This window comes from Salmo salar, chromosome ssa11 (assembly GCF_905237065.1).
Source record: "Salmo salar chromosome ssa11, Ssal_v3.1, whole genome shotgun sequence".
NCBI classification, from domain to species: Eukaryota; Metazoa; Chordata; class Actinopteri; order Salmoniformes; family Salmonidae; genus Salmo; species Salmo salar.
In genome coordinates, this window is record NC_059452.1 from 105,556,570 (window position 1) to 105,576,969 (window position 20,400).

At 46.1% G+C, this 20,400-nt stretch overlaps 1 protein-coding gene across 1 annotated transcript in view; it reads left to right on the top strand.

The window, feature by feature from the left end:
- The window catches only part of LOC106592853 (rho guanine nucleotide exchange factor TIAM1), a 141,812-nt gene that overhangs the window by 74,973 nt on the left and 46,439 nt on the right, over positions 1 to 20,400 (top strand). The window contains exons 13-14 of the mRNA XM_045690247.1: positions 514 to 729; positions 7,921 to 8,048. Of these exons, the coding sequence (XP_045546203.1) occupies positions 514 to 729; positions 7,921 to 8,048 (344 nt within the window). The remainder of the gene's footprint in view (positions 1 to 513; positions 730 to 7,920; positions 8,049 to 20,400) is intronic.

The following is a 20,400-nucleotide window of genomic DNA, read 5'->3' on the forward strand; positions in this document are numbered from 1 at the left end:
ATACCGTAATACCCTGTATATAACCTCCACATTGACTCTGTACCGTAATACCCTGTATATAGCCCCGCTATTGTTATTTACTGCTGCTCTTTAATAATTTGTTCTTCTTATCTCTTACTTTTGAAAAAAATATTTTCTTAAAACTGCATTGTTGGTTAGGGGTTTGTAAGTAAGCATTTCACTGTAAGGTCTACACCTGTTGTATTCAGCGCATGTGACTAATACAATTTCATTTGTTAGATCATGTCTTCTCTCTACCTTTATCTAATGTCTCTATCATGTCCTCTCTCTACCTTTATCTATTGTCTCTAAGATTTGGTGATTATGTAAGTGTGTAATGTTCTCTCTCTCTCTCTCTCTCTCTCTCTCTCTCTCTGTCTCTGTCTCTCTCTGTCTCTCTCTGTCTCTCTCTCTCTCTCTCTCTCTCTCTCTCTCTCTGTCTCTGTCTCTCTGTCTCTGTCTCTCTGTCTCTGTCTCTCTCTGTCTCTCTCTGTCTCTCGCTCTCCCCCCCAGGCCTGCTTGCGGGAGATGAGATCCTGTTGTTAAATGGTAAACCGGCGTCGGCTCTGGGCGTGTTGGATATGAGGTCAGCGTTAGTCGGCCCCTCGTTGTCCCTGAGCGTGAGCACCCTGCCGACCCTTGACCCCCGCGACCTCTGTCCTTTTCCCCCTCGACGCTCCAACACAGCAGAATACGACACCTGTACAGACATCTATTCCCAGAGCCAAGGTGAGTGGTAAAGCAACGAGACGTGGTTGTATTTATTAGTACTGAACAAGTTCAGGGGTGTATTCACTAGAAATCAAACGGGACCAAAAAAAACTGAAGGAAACACAAGAGAACATATCCAAAATGGAGAAGGATCTACCTGCATTCCCCCCCGTTGTAAACGGACGTATTCGCTGCAAAACATTTTTACGTTGAAAATCGTTTCGATAAGAGCGTGGCAAGCTCGCAATGTCGATGTTGTGGGTTCAATTCCTGCAGGAATCACGTACACATATTGCACTCAACAAAAAATATAAACAACATGCAACAATTTTCAAAGATTGTGCTGAGGTACAGTTCATGTAAAGACATCAGTCCATTTTTAAATACGTTAATTAGTCCCTAATCTATGGATTTCACATGACTGGGAATATAGATGTGCTTCTGTTGGTCACAGATACCTTTAAAAAAAAAAAGGTAGGGGGCGTGGATCAGAAAACCTGTCAGTATCTGGTGTGACCACCATTTAGCCTCACGCAGCGAGACACATCTCCTTGCAACACATCTCCTTCACATAGAGTTGATCAGGCTGTTGATTGTGGCCTGTTGTCCCACTCCTCTTTAATGGCTGTGTGAAGTTTCTGGATATTGGCGGGAACTGGAACACGCTGTCGTACGCGTCGATCCAGAGCATCCCAAACATGCTCAGTGGGTGACATGTCTGGTGTGTATGCAGGCCATGGAAGAACTGAGACATTTTCAGCTTCCATGAATTGTGTACTGATCCTTGTGACATGGGACTGTGCATTATGATGCTGAAACATGAGGTGATGGAGGTGGATGAATGGCACGACAATGGACCTCAGGATCTCGTCACGGTATCTCTGTGCATTCAAATTGCCATCGATAAAATGCAATTGTGTTCATTGTCCGTAGCTTATGCCTGGCCATACCTTAACCCCACCGCCACCATGGGGCGCTCTGTTCACAACGTTGACATCAGCAAACCGCTCGCCCACACGACTCCATTCACGCTGTCGGCCATCCACCCAGATGAACTGCAGATGGACAGACCTGGAGTAAGGTCAAGACCCTGGTGAGGACGGCAAACAGGCAGATGAGCTTCTCTGACAGTTTGTGTAGAAATTCTTCATTTCTGCAAACCCACAATTTCATCAACTGTCCTGGTGGCTGTTCTCAAGACGATCCCGCAGGTGAAGAAGACAGATGTGGAGGTTCTGGGCTGGCGTGGTTACACGTGGTCTGTGGTTGTGAGGCCGGTTGGACATACTGACAAATTCTCTAAAATTACATTGGAGGCGGCTTATAGTAGAGAAATGAACATTAAATACTCTGTCAACAGCCCTGGTGGACACACACACCCTCTATGTATATCAGCCTCTGATGTTAAACTGCCTGACAGGCTGTTGTTGAGCTGAAGATCATTAATGAATATGTATAGAATTGACATGAGCCACTGGTTGGAGAGAGCTGTCGGGTATTCAGTTGGTCCCTTCAGAAGGTCAGACACTGGAGTAACTTTATACTGTAGGGTTCCCTTTCAGTAGGAGAACCTTTATACTGTAGAAACAGGGTTCCCTTTCAGTAGGAGAACCTTTATACTGTAGAAACAGGGTTCCCTTTCAGTAGGAGAACCTTTATACTGTAGAAACAGGGTTCCCTTTCAGTAGGAGAACCTTTATACTGTAGAAACAGGGTTCCCTTTCAGTAGGAGAACCTTTATACTGTAGAAACAGGGTTCCCTTTCAGTAGGAGAACCTTTATACTGTAGAAACAGGGTTCCCTTTCAGTAGGAGAACCTTTATACTGTAGGGTTCCCTTTCAGTAGGAGAACCTTTATACTGTAGAAACAGGGTTCCCTTTCAGTAGGAGAACCTTTATACTGTAGAAACAGGGTTTCCTTTCAGTAGGAGAACCTTTATACTGTAGAAACAGGGTTCCCTTTCAGTAGGATAAACTTTATACTGTAGGGTTCCCTTTCAGTAGGATAACCTTTATACTGTAGAAACAGGGTTCCCTTTCAGTAGGAGAACCTTTATACTGTAGAAACAGGGTTCCCTTTCAGTAGGAGAACCTTTATACTGTAGAAACAGGGTTCCCTTTCAGTAGGAGAACCTTTATACTGTAGAAACAGGGTTCCCTTTCAGTAGGAGAACCTTTATACTGTAGAAACAGGGTTCCCTTTCAGTAGGAGAACCTTTATACTGTAGAAACAGGGTTCCCTTTCAGTAGGAGAACCTTTATACTGTAGAAACAGGGTTTCCTTTCAGTAGGAGAACCTTTATACTGTAGAAACAGGGTTCCCTTTCAGTAGGAGAACCTTTATACTGTAGAAACAGGGTTCCCTTTCAGTAGGAGAACCTTTATACTGTAGAAACAGGGTTCCCTTTCAGTAGGAGAACCTTTATACTGTAGAAACAGGGTTTCCTTTCAGTAGGAGAACCTTTATACTGTAGAAACAGGGTTCCCTTTCAGTAGGAGAACCTTTATACTGTAGAAACAGGGTTCCCTTTCAGTAGGAGAACCTTTATACTGTAGAAACAGGGTTCCCTGTCAGTAGGAGAACCTTTATACTGTAGAAACAGGGTTTCCTTTCAGTAGGAGAACCTTTATACTGTAGAAACAGGGTTCCCTTTCAGTAGGAGAACCTTTATACTGTAGAAACAGGGTTCCCTTTCAGTAGGAGAACCTTTATACTGTAGAAACAGGGTTCCCTTTCAGTAGGAGAACCTTTATACTGTAGAAACAGGGTTCCCTTTCAGTAGGAGAACCTTCATACTGTAAAAACAGGGTTCCCTTTCAGTAGGATAACCTTTATACTGTAGAAACAGGGTTCCCTGTCAGTAGGATAACCTTTATACTGTAGAAACAGGGTTCCCTTTCAGTAGGAGAACCTTTATACTGTAGAAACAGGGTTCCCTTTCAGTAGGAGAACCTTTATACTGTAGAAACAGGGTTCCCTTTCAGTAGGAGAACCTTCATACTGTAAAAACAGGGTTCCCTTTCAGTAGGAGAACCTTTATACTGTAGAAACAGGGTTCCCTTTCAGTAGGAGAAACTTTATACTGTAGGGTTCCCTTTCAGTAGGAGAACCTTTATACTGTAGAAACAGGGTTCCCTTTCAGTAGGAGAACCTTTATACTGTAGAAACAGGGTTCCCTTTCAGTAGGAGAACCTTTATACTGTAGAAACAGGGTTCCCTTTCAGTAGGAGAACCTTTATACTGTAGAAACAGGGTTCCCTGTCAGTAGGAGAACCTTTATACTGTAGAAACAGGGTTCCCTTTCAGTAGGAGAACCTTTATACTGTAGAAACAGGGTTCCCTTTCAGTAGGAGAACCTTTATACTGTAGAAACAGGGTTCCCTGTCAGTAGGAGTACCTTCATACTGTAAAAACAGGGTTCCCTGTCCCTGTGTCGGTGCGTCCAGTGGCGGCGCGTCCAGTGGCGGCGCGTCCAGTGGCGGCGCGTCCAGTGACGGCGCGTCCAGTGGCGGCGCGTCCAGTGGCGGCGCGTCCAGTGACGGCTCGTCCAGTGGCGGCGCGTCCAGTGCGCATAGCCAAGTTGCAGCAGGTTCTGGTTCCCGATATGGGGCTCAGACAGTTCAGGCTTCTTGGGTAAGTATTAGGGGGAAAAGGTGGCTTCTGTAACCCCTTTTTTGGAGCTGGTTGAACCTGTGGGTGCTTGGGCTGCCGTGGGCATCCTAGTTTGGTACCCTCTGAGCCAGCTTGGGGCGTGATAGTATCTGTCCATAGTATGTTTTACAGAGTGACCAACTGAAAGGGAACGTACAGTTATGAATATAGCTACTGCTGCCTGAAGGAGGGAACAATGTATAACATATTTTGGCCCTGTGCCGTCAAGGGGTTTGGGCTCGTTGTGTTATAGCCAGGAAGGTGGTGGCTTCCGAGAGCGGACTCTGTATTCATTGGTCCGTTGGGCTTGTTTAAGTTTTCTTCAGGTAAATATGATTGGTCGTTGACTCCCCATAGTATGTTATACCTCGTTCCCTTCCTTCAGGGAACAGCAGTTATATTCGTAACATGTCCGTTTCTAACCCCTTCAGAAGGTCAGACACAGTAATACCTTCATAATGCACAGACCATACTGTAGAATTGGGCTTTTCTCAATCCTGTTCCCAAAGGGTTCACTACACACCTGACACCACTAATCAACAAGCCTTTAGTTAAAGCAGGTGTGTTAGTGATAGGACACCCTTTCAGGTCCCCAGGACCAGGATTGACAAAACACTGTCTTATATAGGTCTGTCTGGGGTGGCAGGTAGCCTGGAGAAGCTAGAGTTGCTGGTTCGAATCGCAGCTCCTGTTAGCATCCTCCTAAATACCATCTCCTGTCGTTGTGCCTTTGAGCAAAGTACTTAACCCGTAAACTGCTCCAGGGGCACTGCACCGCAGCTGACCCTGTGCTTCCAACCCCTCGTGTGTTTATGTCGCTGTGGGTTATCTGTGGGTTAAGAGTTGTGAGCTGTGGGTTATCTGTGGGTTGAGAGTGGTGAGCTGTGGGTTATCTGTGGGTTGAGAGTTGTGGGTTATCTGTGGGTTGAAAGTTGTGAGTTGTGGATTATCTGTGAGTTGAGAGTTGTGAGCTGTGGGTTATCTGTGGGTTGAGAGCTGTGGGTTATCTGTGAGCTGAGAGTTGTGGGTTGAGAGTTGTGAGCTGTGGGTTATCTGTGGGTTGAGAGTTGTGGGTTATCTGTGAGTTGAGAGTTGTGGGTTGAGAGTTGTGGGTTATCTGTGAGTTGAGAGTTGTGGGTTATCTGTGGGTTGAGAGTTGTGGGTTATCTGTGGGTTGAGAGTTGTGAGTTATCTGTGGGTTGAGAGTTGTGAGTTATCTGTGAGTTGAGAGTTGTGGGTTATCTGTGGGTTGAGAGTTGTGGGTTATCTGTGGATTGAGAGTTGTGAGCTGTGGATTATCTGTGAGTTGAGAGGTGTGAGCTGTGGGTTATCTGTGGGTTGAGAGCTGTGGGTTATCTGTGAGTTGAGAGTTGTGGGTTATCTGTGGGTTGAGAGTTGTGGGTTATCTGTGGGTTGAGAGTTGTGGGTTATCTGTGGGTTGAGAGTTGTGAGCTGTGAGTTATCTGTGGGTTGAGAGTTGTGAGTTATCTGTGAGTTGAGAGTTGTGGGTTATCTGTGAGTGGAGAGTTGTGGGTTATCTGTGGGTTGAGAGTTGTGAGCTGTGGATTATCTGTGAGTTGAGAGTTGTGAGCTGTGGGTTATCTGTGGGTTGAGAGCTGTGGGTTATCTGTGAGTTGAGAGTTGTGGGTTATCTGTGGGTTGAGAGTTGTGAGCTGTGGGTTATCTGTGGGTTGAGAGTTGTGGGTTATCTGTGTGTTGAGAGTTGTGAGCTGTGGGTTATCTGTGGGTTGAGAGTTGTGGGTTATCTGTGTGTTGAGAGTTGTGAGCTGTGGGTTATCTGTGAGCTGTGGGTTATCTGTGGGTTGAGAGTTGTGAGCTGTGGGTTATCTGTGGGTTGAGAGTTGTGAGCTGTGGGTTATCTGTGAGCTGTGGGTTATCTGTGGGTTGAGAGTTGTGAGCTGTGGGTTATCTGTGGGTTGAGAGTTGTGAGCTGTGGGTTATCTGTGGGTTGTGAGCTGTGGGTTATCTGTGGGTTGAGAGTTGTGAGCTGTGGGTTGAGAGCTGTGGGTTGTGAGCTGTGGGTTATCTGTGGATTATCTGTGGATTATCTGTGGGTTGAGAGTTGTGAGCTGTGGGTTGAGAGCTGTGGGTTGTGAGCTGTGGGTTGTGAGCTGTGGGTTATCTGTGGGTTGAGAGTTGTGAGCTGTGGGTTGTGAGTTGTGGGTTATCTGTGGGTTGAGAGTTGTGAGCTGTGGGTTGAGAGTTGTGGGTTATCTGTGGGTTGTGAGCTGTGGGTTATCTGTGAGTTGTGAGCTGTGGGTTATCTGTGAGTTGTGAGCTGTGGGTTATCTGTGGGTTGAGAGTTGTTAGCTGTGGGTATCTGTGGGTTAAGAGTTGGGGGTTATCTGTGGGTTGTGAGTTGTGAGCTGTGGGTTATCTGTGGGTTGAGAGTTGTGGGTTATCTGTGGGTTGAGAGTTGTGAGCTGTGGGTTATCTGTGGGTTGAGAGTTGTGAGCTGTGGGTTATCTGTGGGTTGAGAGTTGTGAGCTGTGGGTTATCTGTGGGTTGAGAGTTGTGAGCTGTGGGTTATCTGTGGGTTGAGAGTTGTGAGCTGTGGGTTATCTGTGGGTTGAGAGTTGTGGGTTATCTGTGTGTTGAGAGTTGTGAGCTGTGGGTTATCTGTGGGTTGAGAGTTGTGGGTTATCTGTGTGTTGAGAGTTGTGAGCTGTGGGTTATCTGTGAGCTGTGGGTTATCTGTGGGTTGAGAGTTGTGAGCTGTGGGTTATCTGTGGGTTGAGAGTTGTGAGCTGTGGGTTATCTGTGAGTTGTGGGTTATCTGTGGGTTGTGAGCTGTGGGTTATCTGTGGGTTGAGAGCTGTGGGATATCTGTGGGTTGAGAGTTGTGAGCTGTGGGTTATCTGTGGGTAAAGAGCTGTGGGTTATCTGTGGGTTGAGAGCTGTGGGTTATCTGTTGTTCGAGAGTTGTGAGCTGTGGGTTATCTGTGGGTTGTGAGCTGTGGGTTATCTGTGGGTTGTGAGTTGTGAGCTGTGGGTTATCTGTGGGTTGTGAGCTGTGGGTTATCTGTGAGCTGTTGGTTATCTGTGGGTTGTGAGCTGTGGGTTATCTGTGGGTTGAGAGTTGTGAGCTGTGGGTTATCTGTGGGTTGTGAGCTGTGGGTTATCTGTGGGTTATCTGTGAGCTGTGGGTTATCTGTGGGTTGAGAATTGTGGGTTATCTGTGGGTTGAGAGTTGTGAGCTGTGGGTTATCTGTGGGTAAAGAGTTGTGGGTTATCTGTGGGTTGAGAGCTGTGGGTTATCTGTGGGTCGAGAGTTGTGAGCTGTGGGTTATCTGTGAGCTGTGGGTTATCTGTGGGTTGTGAGCTGTGGGTTATCTGTGGGTTTTGAGTTGTGGGTTGTCTGTGGGTTGTGAGCTGTGGGTTATCTGTGGGTTGTGAGTTGTGAGCTGTGGGTTATCTGTGGGTTGTGAGCTGTGGGTTATCTGTGAGCTGTGGGTTATCTGTGGGTTGTGTTCTTCTCCTGTAGTGTACTGCAACTATTGTTGTTTCAAACACATTCTCTCTCTCTCTCCCTTCAGAGGACATTCTGGATGAGGTATCAGGGTTGACGGTGGTCAGTCCAGATGATACTCTGGAGGATGAGTCACTTCTGGATCTGGAGAATTCAGGACACAACCAGGCGGACTACGCTGAGACAGGACAGAAGGTAAGAGTTGGGACTGCAGCATTACACACACCACCTGTGACTCCCATTCCTCCGCAGCCAAAACCCTCCTTTTGTAGAGGTGAATGATTAAACCAGCCAATCAGTCTTTGAGATGACTTGGAGCATCGCTGCACAGACACATGGTGACCTGTGATATTGATCGTGATACCTTAGGCCAGTGGTGATTTTAGCATGTAAATCTTTGTGGGGCAGAAAAAAATTTAAGTGGGATGCATACCTGCAAAGCTGCTACACAACACAACACAACACTAAACAATACATTAATTGCACTATAATGTTGACAAACAGTGCCCACAAACTGTTAGGGCCTACATAAAGCTGTCCCTACAGCAGAGTCCCAACAGCAGTCCCAACACCTTACCACTGCTACACCTGGCTATCAATGGAGCCTTGTCTGGCAGCCAAACAGTTCATTCAGCCTCATTTTCTGCCTTTAAAAAAAACATAGCTGATATGGCTTACTTGCTTAAAGAAATGTGTTTTTTACTGACGGTTGAGATGTACAAACTATGGCATAATGGGACGATGAGCGGATAAGAGGCAATCCGTCATTTTGATTAAGACATTAATGAGCGAGCTAGGACGGACGTAGTGAATTTAACTATTTGTTTAGGACTTTTTAAATGTACAGCGACACAATTCAGAACATTGGTCATTCTTACTGTGTACTCACTGTACACCAAGTCAGAACCGTAGGATAAATAAAGGGGGCATATAAGCAGACAATGAAAGCTCTTACAGTATTCAATGACATTTCTCTAAAACAGGTTTTGGCTACATGTGCACCACCAAGTCAGAACAGTAGGGGAAATTAAGAGGGGTAAACAGACCAAATTATTAGGGTTAGATACATCGACTAGTAACGTCTTACTATGCAACATACACTTAGTATTACTTTCTTAGCTACAGTATACACATCTCCTGGCATATTACATCATTTATGCAGCAGCATACAATACAATACAACTCACCTTGTTGTGATGTGCTCACTTGAACAGGAAGGTGGCGCGGCGGTCCTTCGTGGGCAAATTTTGTCTTCAAAGTCTGGCATTCTCTGGATTTATGGTGCTTTCAAGACAACTGGGAACTCGAGAAAAATGAAAAGGTTGAATTATGATGATGTCATTGATCTTCAGGTCGTAGCTCTAGAAAGAGGCCGGATTTACAATTCCGAGTTGGATGACCATTCAAAACAGATTTTGAAAGTAAGATGTTGACATAATCAGTCCAATGAAAGCTACTGTACATATAACGTGATTTGACGTCATTTTTATCTGTGGCCAATGACCTTGAGCCTTTTTGGATCGGCACTTCTAATGGAACTCTACGGCAGCACCCTAGGGGGCTAGAATTTTCTAGCTCTACCCTTAGACTTGGAGGTGACGTAGTGTCCCCGTGAGTGACAGAACACTGAGCCGATCACGGCGCAACGCTCCGTATTTTCTGCTGGCTTGCCCAACCACCACAGAAAGCACTGAGCTAGACTGAAACACCTGCTTTTTGGAGCTGCTTTACTCAAGAAAACAAAAAAAGAGACCATGTTTGTATGCGGCTTTATTAACTCAAAGAGATATATATATATATATATATATATATATATATATATAATATATATATATTATTTACATTGTTTACAAACTGATATGTGACATCTATTAATGCCAAAATAAAATGCAAAACAGGCAAGCTCAAAAAAATGAATGACGGTTCGTCACTGCCTTAGGCATGGGTAATCCTAGTTGTTTTTTTCCCAGGATTGTACGTTTGATTTATAAAGTGTCTTTGTGCGTGTGCCTGAATGTGTGCCGTTCAGTACTAATCCAGAGGAATGAAACAGTGGTGACAGGTCTGTGTTTTCACATCCTGTAAAGATGGCAGCCATTTTATGGTTTTGTTCAAGTGCCAGAGAGTGGAACATGAGTCGTGTGTGTGTGTGTGTGTGTGTGTGTGTGTGTGTGTGTGTGTGTGTGTGTGTACTTTGTGTACCTGTGTGTGCGTAAGTACGTGCAACTGTGTGTGTTTCTCGTGTGATAGTGGTGACCTTTGAGAAAAGGTTGTTTGATTGGTTGTCTCAGGGTGGCAGATGGGAGGATCTGAGACAACCAGGGGTGGACACATTGATTCCCGAAATTCATGCATTAAAATCCTTAAGACTCTATTGATGCACCCTTGTGTCAATCTACACTGAACACAAATATAAATGCAACATGCAACAATTTCAAAGAGTTACAGTTCATATTAGGAAATCAGTCAATTTAAATAAATGTATTAGCCCCTAATCTGTGGATTTCACATGACTGCGGGATCTGTCCCCAGCACAAGGTGCACCTGTGTAATGATCATGCTATTTAATCAGCTTCTTGATATGCCACACCTGTTAGGTGGATGGATTGTCTTGGGAAAGGAGAAATGCTCACTAACAGGAATGTAAATAAATTAGTGCACAAAATTCTGAGAGAAATAATATTTCTGTGCGTATGGAAAATTTCTGGGATCTTTTTATTTCAGCTCATGAAACACGGGACCAAAACACTTTACATGTTGCGTTTTATATTTCTGTTCAGTATAAGTAACATAATAAGAAAATTCCTGATCTAAATCCGTCAGTTTAAACTAGAGATATCTGGGGGTTTTTTTGCATGGGCTGCGTCCACCTAAGTCATCCTTCCGCTTCCGCATCTGTGGTGGAAGGTGGCCGAGCTACAGCCAATGCTCGTCAGACATTGGTTTTCTCACGTATAAAAAAAACATCTGTAGCGTCCAATCGGTTTAGCCTACACACTCTCTAGAAAGATGATATTCTCATGAAGATGACTGTGTTTCCCGTGTTGCTGTACGACGCCCCCTGTGTTGCTATACAACACCCCCCGTGTTGCTATACAACACCCCCTGTGTTGCTGTATGACAACCCCCGTGTTGCTGTACGACACCCCCCGTGTTGCTGTACGACACCCCCCGTGTTGCTGTACGACACCCCCCGTGTTGCTGTACGACACCCCCTGTGTTGCTGTACGACACCCCCGTGTTGCTGTCGACACCCCCGTGTTGCTGTCGACACCCCCCGTGTTGCTGTACGACACCCCCGTGTTGCTGTCGACACCCCCTGTGTTGCTGTACGACACCCCCCGCGGTGCTGTACGACACCCCCCGTGTTGCTGTCGACACCCCCTGTGTTGCTGTACGACACCCCCGGTGTTGCTGTACGACACCCCCCGTGTTGCTGTACGACACCCCCCGTGTTGCTGTACGACACCCCCCGTGTTGCTGTACGACACCCCCTGTGTTGCTGTACGACACCCCCCGTGTTGCTGTACAACACCCCCGTGTTGCTGTCGACACCCCCCGTGTTGCTATACGACACCCCCGGTGTTGCTGTACGACACCCCCGTGTTGCTGTACGACACCCCCGTGTTGCTGTACGACACCCCCTGTGTTGCTGTACGACACCCCCGTGTTGCTGTCGACACCCCCGTGTTGCTGTCGACACCCCCCGTGTTGCTGTACGACACCCCGTGTTGCTGTCGACACCCCCTGTGTTGCTGTACGACACCCCCGCGGTGCTGTACGACACCCCCCGTGTTGCTGTCGACACCCCCTGTGTTGCTGTACGACACCCCCTGTGTTGCTGTACGACACCCCCCGTGTTGCTGTACGACACCCCCGTGTTGCTGTACGACACCCCCGTGTTGCTGTACGACACCCCCTGTGTTGCTGTACGACACCCCCCGTGTTGCTGTACAACACCCCCCGTGTTGCTGTCGACACCCCCCGTGTTGCTATACGACACCCCCGGTGTTGCTGTACGACACCCCCCGTGTTGCTGTACGACACCCCCCTGTGTTGCTGTACGACACCCCCTGTGTTGCTGTACGACACCCCCCGTGTTGCTGTCGACACCCCCCGTGTTGCTATACGACACCCCGGTGTTGCTGTACGACACCCCCGTGTTGCTGTACGACACCCCCCTGTGTTGCTGTACGACACCCCCTGTGTTGCTGTACGACACCCCCTGTGTTGCTGTCGACACCCCCTGTGTTGCTATACGACACCCCCAAGTATCACGGGACTTGTCGGGAAGGTAACTTGGTACCGTTTAAACATTTTTTTTTTTTAATTAACGAAAATATGGAGGTAGTTTTTGTGGCAATAAAAATAAGGGGTTAAATACAGTTTTTAATTTGTAAAGTTTAGGAGGTCGGAAGGTCCCAGAACACAGTAGCCTACCTATTGTGGTGAAATGGACAGTATTCTCCAATGTGTTGATTTAATTTAAAGCATTTTAGATGTCGTTGCAGTATTGCCCGCATATTTGAGTATAGCTGCGGCGGTTTACACAAGTCTGAACTTCTAATGTCCTGATTTTAGAGAAATAACGAGAATGCGTCTCGATTTACCCTGTTGAGGACAGACGTTCCGCTAGCGGAACCCCTAGCCAACAGCCAATGGCATCGCACGGCGCGAAATACAAAACCAACTAAAATACCACAATTCAATTTTCTCAAACAATCAACTATTTTACACCGTTTTAAAGATAAGACTCTCGTTAATCTAACCACATTGTCCGATTTCAAAAATGCTTTACAGTGAAAGCAAAACATTAGATTATGTTAGGAGAGTACATAGACACAAATAATCACACAGCCATTTTCCAAGCAAGCATATATGTCACATAAATCAAAACCACAGCTAAATGCAGCACTAACCTTTGATGATCTTCATCAGATGACACTCCTAGGACATTATGTTATACAATACATGCATGTTTTGTTCAATCAAGTTCATATTTATATAAAAAAATAGCTTTTTACATTAGCATGTGATGTTCAGAACTAGCATACCCACCGCAAACTTCCGGTGAATTTACTAAATTACTCATGATAAACGTGACAAAATACATAACAATTATTTTAAGAATTATAGATACAGAACTCCTTTATGCAATCGCGGTGTCAGATTTTAAAATAGCTTTTCAGTGAAAGCACATTTTGCAATATTCTGAGTACATAGCCCGGCCATCATGGCTAGCTAATTTGACACCCACCAAGTTTGGCCCTCACCAAACTCAGATTTACTATAAGAAAAATTGGATTACCTTTGCTGTTCTTCGTCAGAATGCACTCCCAGGACTTCTACTTCAACAACAAATGTTGTTTTGGTTCGAAATAATCCATTATTATATCCAAATAGCTCCGTTTTGTTCGTGCATTCAAGTCACTATCCGAAGGGTGACGTGCCGGCGCATTTTGTGACAAAAGAATTCAAAATATTCCATTACCGTACTTCGAAGCATGTCAAACGCTGTTTAAAATACATTTTTATGCTATTTTTCTCGTAAAATAGCGATAATATTCCAACCGAGCTAAGTTGTATTCGTTCAAACACTGAAAGAAAAAAATGGAGTCGTCTCGTGCACGCGCGCTCCAGTGTCATTGTTCTCAGCAGGACCACTCACAAAAACTCCTGCTGTTTTTCGCCCGGAGACTGGAGAGCTCTCATTCCACTTTCTGGCGCCTTCTGAGAGCCAATGAAAGACTTAGAAAATGTCACGTTACAGCAGAGATGCTGTATTTTTGATAGAGATGCCCGAGAAGGAGAACAAATTGTCAGACAGGGCACTTCCTGTATAGAATCTTCTCAGGTTTTGGCCTGCCCCATGAGTTCTGTTATACTCACAGACACCATTCAAACAGTTTTAGAAACTTTAGAGTGTTTTCTATCCAAATCTACTAATTATATGCATATTCTAGTTTCTGGGCAGGAGTAGTTGCCAGATTAATTCGGGTACGTTTTTTATCCAGCTGTGAAAATACTGCCCCCTATCCCAAACAGGTTAACGTTGATGGTGTTTACTAGAACGTTTACAGTGCGAACTTATGAATAAATCATAAGACGTACTGTGTCCAGTCAAATCTGAGACGTTTCAGTTCCTGTTTCGTCAGGATCTGGCTGTCACGTTCGTCGTAACGAGTGGACCAAAATGCAGCGGGAATGTGAATGCTCATCTTCTTTTATTAAATGAAGAAAACCAAAAACAAACACTTAAACAAAAAAACAACGACGAGAAACAGTCCTGTGAGGCACACAGCTACACATACGGAACAACTACCCACCAAAAACCCATGAAAAAACACCCCTACTAAATAGGACCTTCAATTAGAGGCAACGAGGAACAGCTGCCTCCAATTGAAGGTCAACGCAATAAACTACACATAGAAATAGAAAGACTAGAACGAACATAGAAATATACTAACATAGAACATTAACCACAAACCCCGAAACACATAAAACAAACACCCCCCTGCCACGTCCTGACCAAACTACAATAACAAATAACCCCTTTTACTGGTCAGGACGTGACACTGGCTCAAATTAAACACTGGTTAAATATGTGTTGTAACGATGTGCGCTGAGAGTCGAGAAGCTAGTTCAGGGAGTGAGTGTTTTTAATAAATAAACGGAACATAATTTTTACAAAAACACGAACAACGCACAGACATGAAACAGAAACAATAACGCCTGGGGAAATAACCAAGGGGAGTGACATATATAGGGCAGGTAGTCAAGGAGGTGATGGAGTCCAGGTGATGTGTCATAATGCGCTGATGCGCGTAACGATGGTGACAGGTGTGCGCCATAACGAGCATCCTGGTGACCTAGAGTCCGGAGAGGGAGCACACGTGACAGTACCCCCTCCCCGACGTGCGGCTCCAGCCGCAGGATGCCGACCAAGATCCGGTCACCTCTGCTAAGGCGCGGGAACCTGTCGATCCCGCTGAGGCGCGGGAGCATGGCGACCTAGAGCGCCGGAGAGAGAGCATACGTGACAGTCCCCCCCCTTCCTCCCTCCCCCGGGGCGTTTGTCTCCAGCCGCAGGACGCCAACCACAGGGACGATCCGGAGCAGACCGGTCGCCTCCGCTGAGACGCAGAAACCCGAGGAGGTGATGGAGTCCAGGTGATGTGTCATAATGCGCTGACGCGCGTAATGATGGTGACAGGTGTGCTCCATAACGAGCAGCCTGGTGACCTAGAGGTCAGAGAGGGAGCACATGTGACAATGTGTCGAAAAAAACAATCATATTTCTTGAGCTTTCTCATGTCTCCTAGATACAGGACAGACATTTCAAAACCTTTATTTATTTATTATGATTTAATTTTTGGATTGTTTTGTTTTGTCATTTATAACGGTGTTATTTAATGTGTCTCTGTGGTCTGTTGTAGTAAAGACCATATTACAGTCCCATCGAGAACATACAGGAACAGGAAGACGCGGTAACCAAACACTGTTCCACAAAAGACGCCTAAGACTGTGGATATGTGTGTCTGTCTTAACACACAGAATTAGATAAGACAATCTGCAGACAAGTGAGTGGACGTGTGTGTGTGTGTGTGTGTGTGTGTGTGTGTGTGTGTGTGTGTGTGTGTGTGTGTGTGTGTGTGTGTGTGTGTGTGTGTGTAGTGTGTAGTGTGTAGTGTGTGTGTGTGGTGTGTGTGTGTGTGTGTGTGTGTGTGTGTAGTGTGTAGTGTGTGTGTGTGGTGTGTGTAGTGTGCGCACGTGCGTGCATTACTATCTAATTAAGATTATGTCTGGTCTGATCATGGTCCCCACGGTGATGCCTGTGCTCCATCCGGTCGTCCCTGGATACGGCTGTCACGTCCATTACCACGGCAACCCCTGATAACCAGTAACGACTGGAAACGATTTCCCTTCTCTCGCTCATTCAGCAACACTGAGACAAAGAAAAAAAAAAGAGAGAGAGAGAGAGAGAGAGAGAGAGAAAACAGGAAAAATAAGATGCCAAACCGAGGAAACATAAGATGGAAAACATGAACAGAAAGACAGTGGACTAAAGGATTAGGGAAAATATTTAATTCAGTTGTATTTGTAATTGTCTGCGCTTTTTGGCTTGTAGGGAAAAGATTTGGGCGGTACTGGATTCCAGATATTTTATGTTGTCTGTAATCTAGAGCCTCCATTTGACTCTCTGTAACCTAGAGCCTCCATTTGACTCTCTGTAACCTAGAGCCTCCATTTGACTCTCTGTAGCCTAAAGCCTCCATTTGACTCTCTGTAACCTAGAGCCTCCATTTGACTCTCTGTAACCTAGAGCCTCCATTTGACTCTCTGTAACCTAGAGCCTCCATTTGACTCTCTGTAGCCTAAAGCCTCCATTTGACTCTCTGTAACCTAGAGCCTCCATTTGACTCTCTGTAACCTAGAGCCTCCATTTGACTCTCTGTAACCTAGAGCCTCCATTTGACTCTCTGTAACCTAAAGCCTCCATTTGACTCTCTGTAACCTAAGGCCTCCATTTGACTCTCTGTAACCTAGAGCCTCCATTTGACTCTCTGTAACCTAGAGCCTCCATTTGACTCTCTGTAACCTAGAGCCTCCATTTGTCTCTCTGTAACCTAGAGCCTCCATTTGACTCTCTGTAACCTAGAGCCTCCATTTGACTCTCTGTAGCCTATAGCCTCCATTTGACTCTCTGTAACCTATAGCCTCCATTTGACTCTCTGTAACCTAGAGCCTCCATTTGACTCTCTGTAGCCTAAAGCCTCCATTTGACTCTCTGTAACCTAGAGCCTCCATTTGACTCTCTGTAACCTAGAGCCTCCATTTGACTCTCTGTAACCTAAAGCCTCCATTTGACTCTCTGTAGCCTAAAGCCTCCATTTGACTCTCTGTAACCTAGAGCCTCCATTTGACTCTCTGTAGCCTAAAGCCTCCATTTGACTCTCTGTAACCTAGAGCCTCCATTTGACTCTCTGTAACCTAGAGCCTCCATTTGACTCTCTGTAACCTAAAGCCTCCATTTGACTCTCTGTAACCTAGAGCCTCCATTTGACTCTCTGTAACCTAGAGCCTCCATTTGACTCTCTGTAACCTAGAGCCTCCATTTGTCTCTCTGTAACCTAGAGCCTCCATTTGACTCTCTGTAACCTAGAGCCTCCATTTGACTCTCTGTAACCTAGAGCCTCCATTTGACTCTCTGTAACCTAGAGCCTCCATTTGACTCTCTGTAACCTAGAGCCTCCATTTGACTCTCTGTAACCTAGAGCCTCCATTTGACTCTCTGTAACCTAGAGCCTCCATTTGACTCTCTGTAACCTAGAGCCTCCATTTGACTCTCTGTAAGTCTTTCTGTCTGTCCTCTCACTCTCTCTGTCTGTCATCTCTCTCTGTCTGTCTGTCCTCTTTCTGTCTGTCCTCTCTCTGTCTGTCTGTCCTCTTTCTGTCTGTCTCTCACTCTCTCTGTCTGTCCTCTCTCTGTCTGTCTGTCCTCTCTCTCTCTGTCTCTCTCTCTGTCTGTCCTCTATCTGTCTGTCCTCTCTCTCTCTGTCCTCTTTCTGTCTGTCCTCTCACTCTCTCTGTCTGTCTGTCCTCTTTCTGTCTGTCCTCTCTCTCTCTGTGTCTCTCTCTTTTCACCCTGCCAGGTTCCTGGTCTTAATAAAATGCCTTCTCCCTCTTTCTCTTTGTCTCTTCTTTTCTTCTATTTTGTCGCTCTCTCTCTCTCTCCCTCCTCCTTCTCTCTCTCTCTCCCTCTTTCGCCATCTGCATCCCTGTCACACGTTTATCCCTTCAAGTTCTCTCCTTCCCGTCTCCTTCCTCCTCCCCCCTCGTCTCTTCACCTCATCCATCTGTTTCTCTCCTTCCCCCTCCTGTTGTGTGTCTTCATAAACATGAGTCTCATGACCTGTAGAAAGGTAAAGGTAACCTCTACCACAGAAGCTTCCTAACTTTATAAAGCAGTCACTTAACCTAAAGCTGTTATTGGACTTTTCTACCCAAGCAAATAGAGACTCAGACCTAAACAACTGTACGGCACATTTGGAGATTTTATTGTTTTTCCGATATAACATTTTCCCACATCTGTCTGTCTCTCTCTCTCTCTCTCTCTCTCTCTCTCTCTCTCTCTGTCTCTGTCTCTCTCTCTCTGTCTCTCTCTCTGTCTCTCTCTCTGTCTCTCTCTCTCTCTCTCTCTCTCTCTCTCTCTCTCTCTCTCTCTCTCTGTCTCTGTCTCTCTCTCTCTTCCTTCTCAGACTACCCCCTGTAGTTTAACGTAGAGGAGGAGGGGTGGAAGGGAGAAGGAAGGTGTCCCCTTCTCATTGTGTCCCCGTTTAATTATCCTTGCATCCTAATTGGTTGATTAGCCAGGAACATCCAGATCGTTTAGCTGAGATAAATGACCCAGTGAGGAGCAGACAGGGGGGGGGGGCGGGGGGTAATTAAGAGCACTTAACAAGTAGAACCACCTCGTTAAGGAACACTAATGACAAACTAGGATCTCATTCGGGTACTGGGATGCAAGTGATCGTGATGATTACTGGATGGGATGACTGACTGTAGCCCAAGGCCATGTCCCAAATGGCTCCCTATTTACTATATAGTGCACTACTTTATACCAGAGCCCTATGGCACCCTATTCCCTATATAGTGCACTACTTTAGACCAGAGTCCTATGGCACCCTACTCCCTATATAGTGCACTACTTTAGACCAGAGTCCTATGGCACCCTATTCCCTATATATAGTGCACTACTTTAGACCAGAGTCCTATGGCACCCTACTCCCTATATAGTGCACTACTTTAGACCAGAGTCCTATGGCACCCTATTCCCTATATATAGTGCACTACTTTAGACCAGAGTCCTATGGCACCCTATTCCCTATATATAGTGCACTACTTTAGACCAGAGCCCTATGGCACCCTATTCCCTATATAGTGCACTACTTTAGACCAGAGCCCTATGGCACCCTACTCCCTATATAGTGCACTACTTTAGACCAGAACCCTATGGCACCCTATTCCCGACATAGTGCACTAATTTAGACCAGAGCCATATGGCACATTGTTTTGTATGTTACACACTTCTGAAGCTATTTTGCTAGTGCAGAAAGTAGTGTACTAAACCAACAGCAAAACCTCGAACACCTCCTGCATGGTTCCCGAGGACAATACCCTCGCTTATGTGTGTGTGAGCGTGTGTGCGCGCGTGTACGTGCGTGTACGTGCGCGTGCGTGTGCGTGTGTGTGTGTGTGTGTGTGTGCATTGATAAGGGGGACGCCTTTCCCCTCCAGGTACGGAAGCAAAGCTTTTCCTGTCTCCCATGAGTCTCTGTTTCTTTGATAAAAACACACACACACACACACACACACACACACACACACACACACACACACACACACACACACACTCTGGGGAGAGTTCTATCCTAGGGCAGCGTTTCCCAAACTCATTCTTGGGGCTCCCCTGCGTGGATGATTGGTTTTTCTGCCCTGGCACTACACAGCTGATTGAAATAATCCCCTCCTCATCAACGTGTACCCAGGGTTTGAGAAAACCCTCGCCCAGGGAACCATAATGGTGAAGGTGGTTCATGTGCTATTTTCCTGTTGGTTTTGTGTACTAGAAAAAAATACTTTCAGGAGAGTGTGTGTGTGTGTGTGTGTGTGTGTGTGTGTGTGTGTGTGTGTGTGTGTGTGTGTGTGTGTGTGTGTGTGTGTGTGTGTGTGTGTGTGTGTGTGTGTGTGTGTGTGTGTGTGTGTGTGTGTCTCACATTCCATCGGTAGGGGGGGGACGGGTTAGTACTCGCCCCCTCTGTCTATCTGTTCTTTTGGACGGAGAGAGAGAGAAGGACAGTGTTGGGATGACAGGAGTAAAGGTATGGCTGCTCTATTCTCACTCCTCTATTCATCCACTGTTTCCAGTCTTTTATTCGTCTTTCTCCTTCTCTCTCTCTCTCTCTCTGTGTCTCTCTCTCTTGGTCTCTCTCTCTGTGTCTCTCTCTCTCTCGGTCTATCTCTCTCTGTGTCTCTCTCTCTCGGTCTCTCTCTCTCGGTCTCTCTCTCTCTCGGTCTCTCTCTCTCAGTGTCTCTCTCTCTGTCTCTCTCTCTCTCTCGGTCTCTCTGTCTCTCTCTCTCTCTCTGTCTCTCGGTCTCTGTCTCTCTCTCTCTCGGTTTCTCTCTCTCTCGGTTTCTCTCTGTCTCTCTCTCGGTCTCTCTCCCTCTGTGGGTCTCGCTCTCTCTCTGTCTCTCGGTCTCTCTGTCTCTCTCTCTCTGTCTCTCTCTCTCTCGGTCTCTCTCTCTCTGTCTCTTGGTCTCTGTCTTTCTCTCTCTCGGTTTCTCTCTCTCTCTCTCGGTCTCTCTCTGTCTCTCTCTCTCGGTTTCTCTCTCTGTCTCTCTCTCTCGGTCTCTCTCTGTCTCTCTCTCGGTCTCTCTCTCTCTCTGTCTCTCTCTGTCTCTCTCTGTCTCTCTCTCTCTCTCTCTCTCAGTTTCTCTCTCTCTCTGTCTCTCTCTCCTCTCATGCCTTCTCAACTGTTCAGTGACA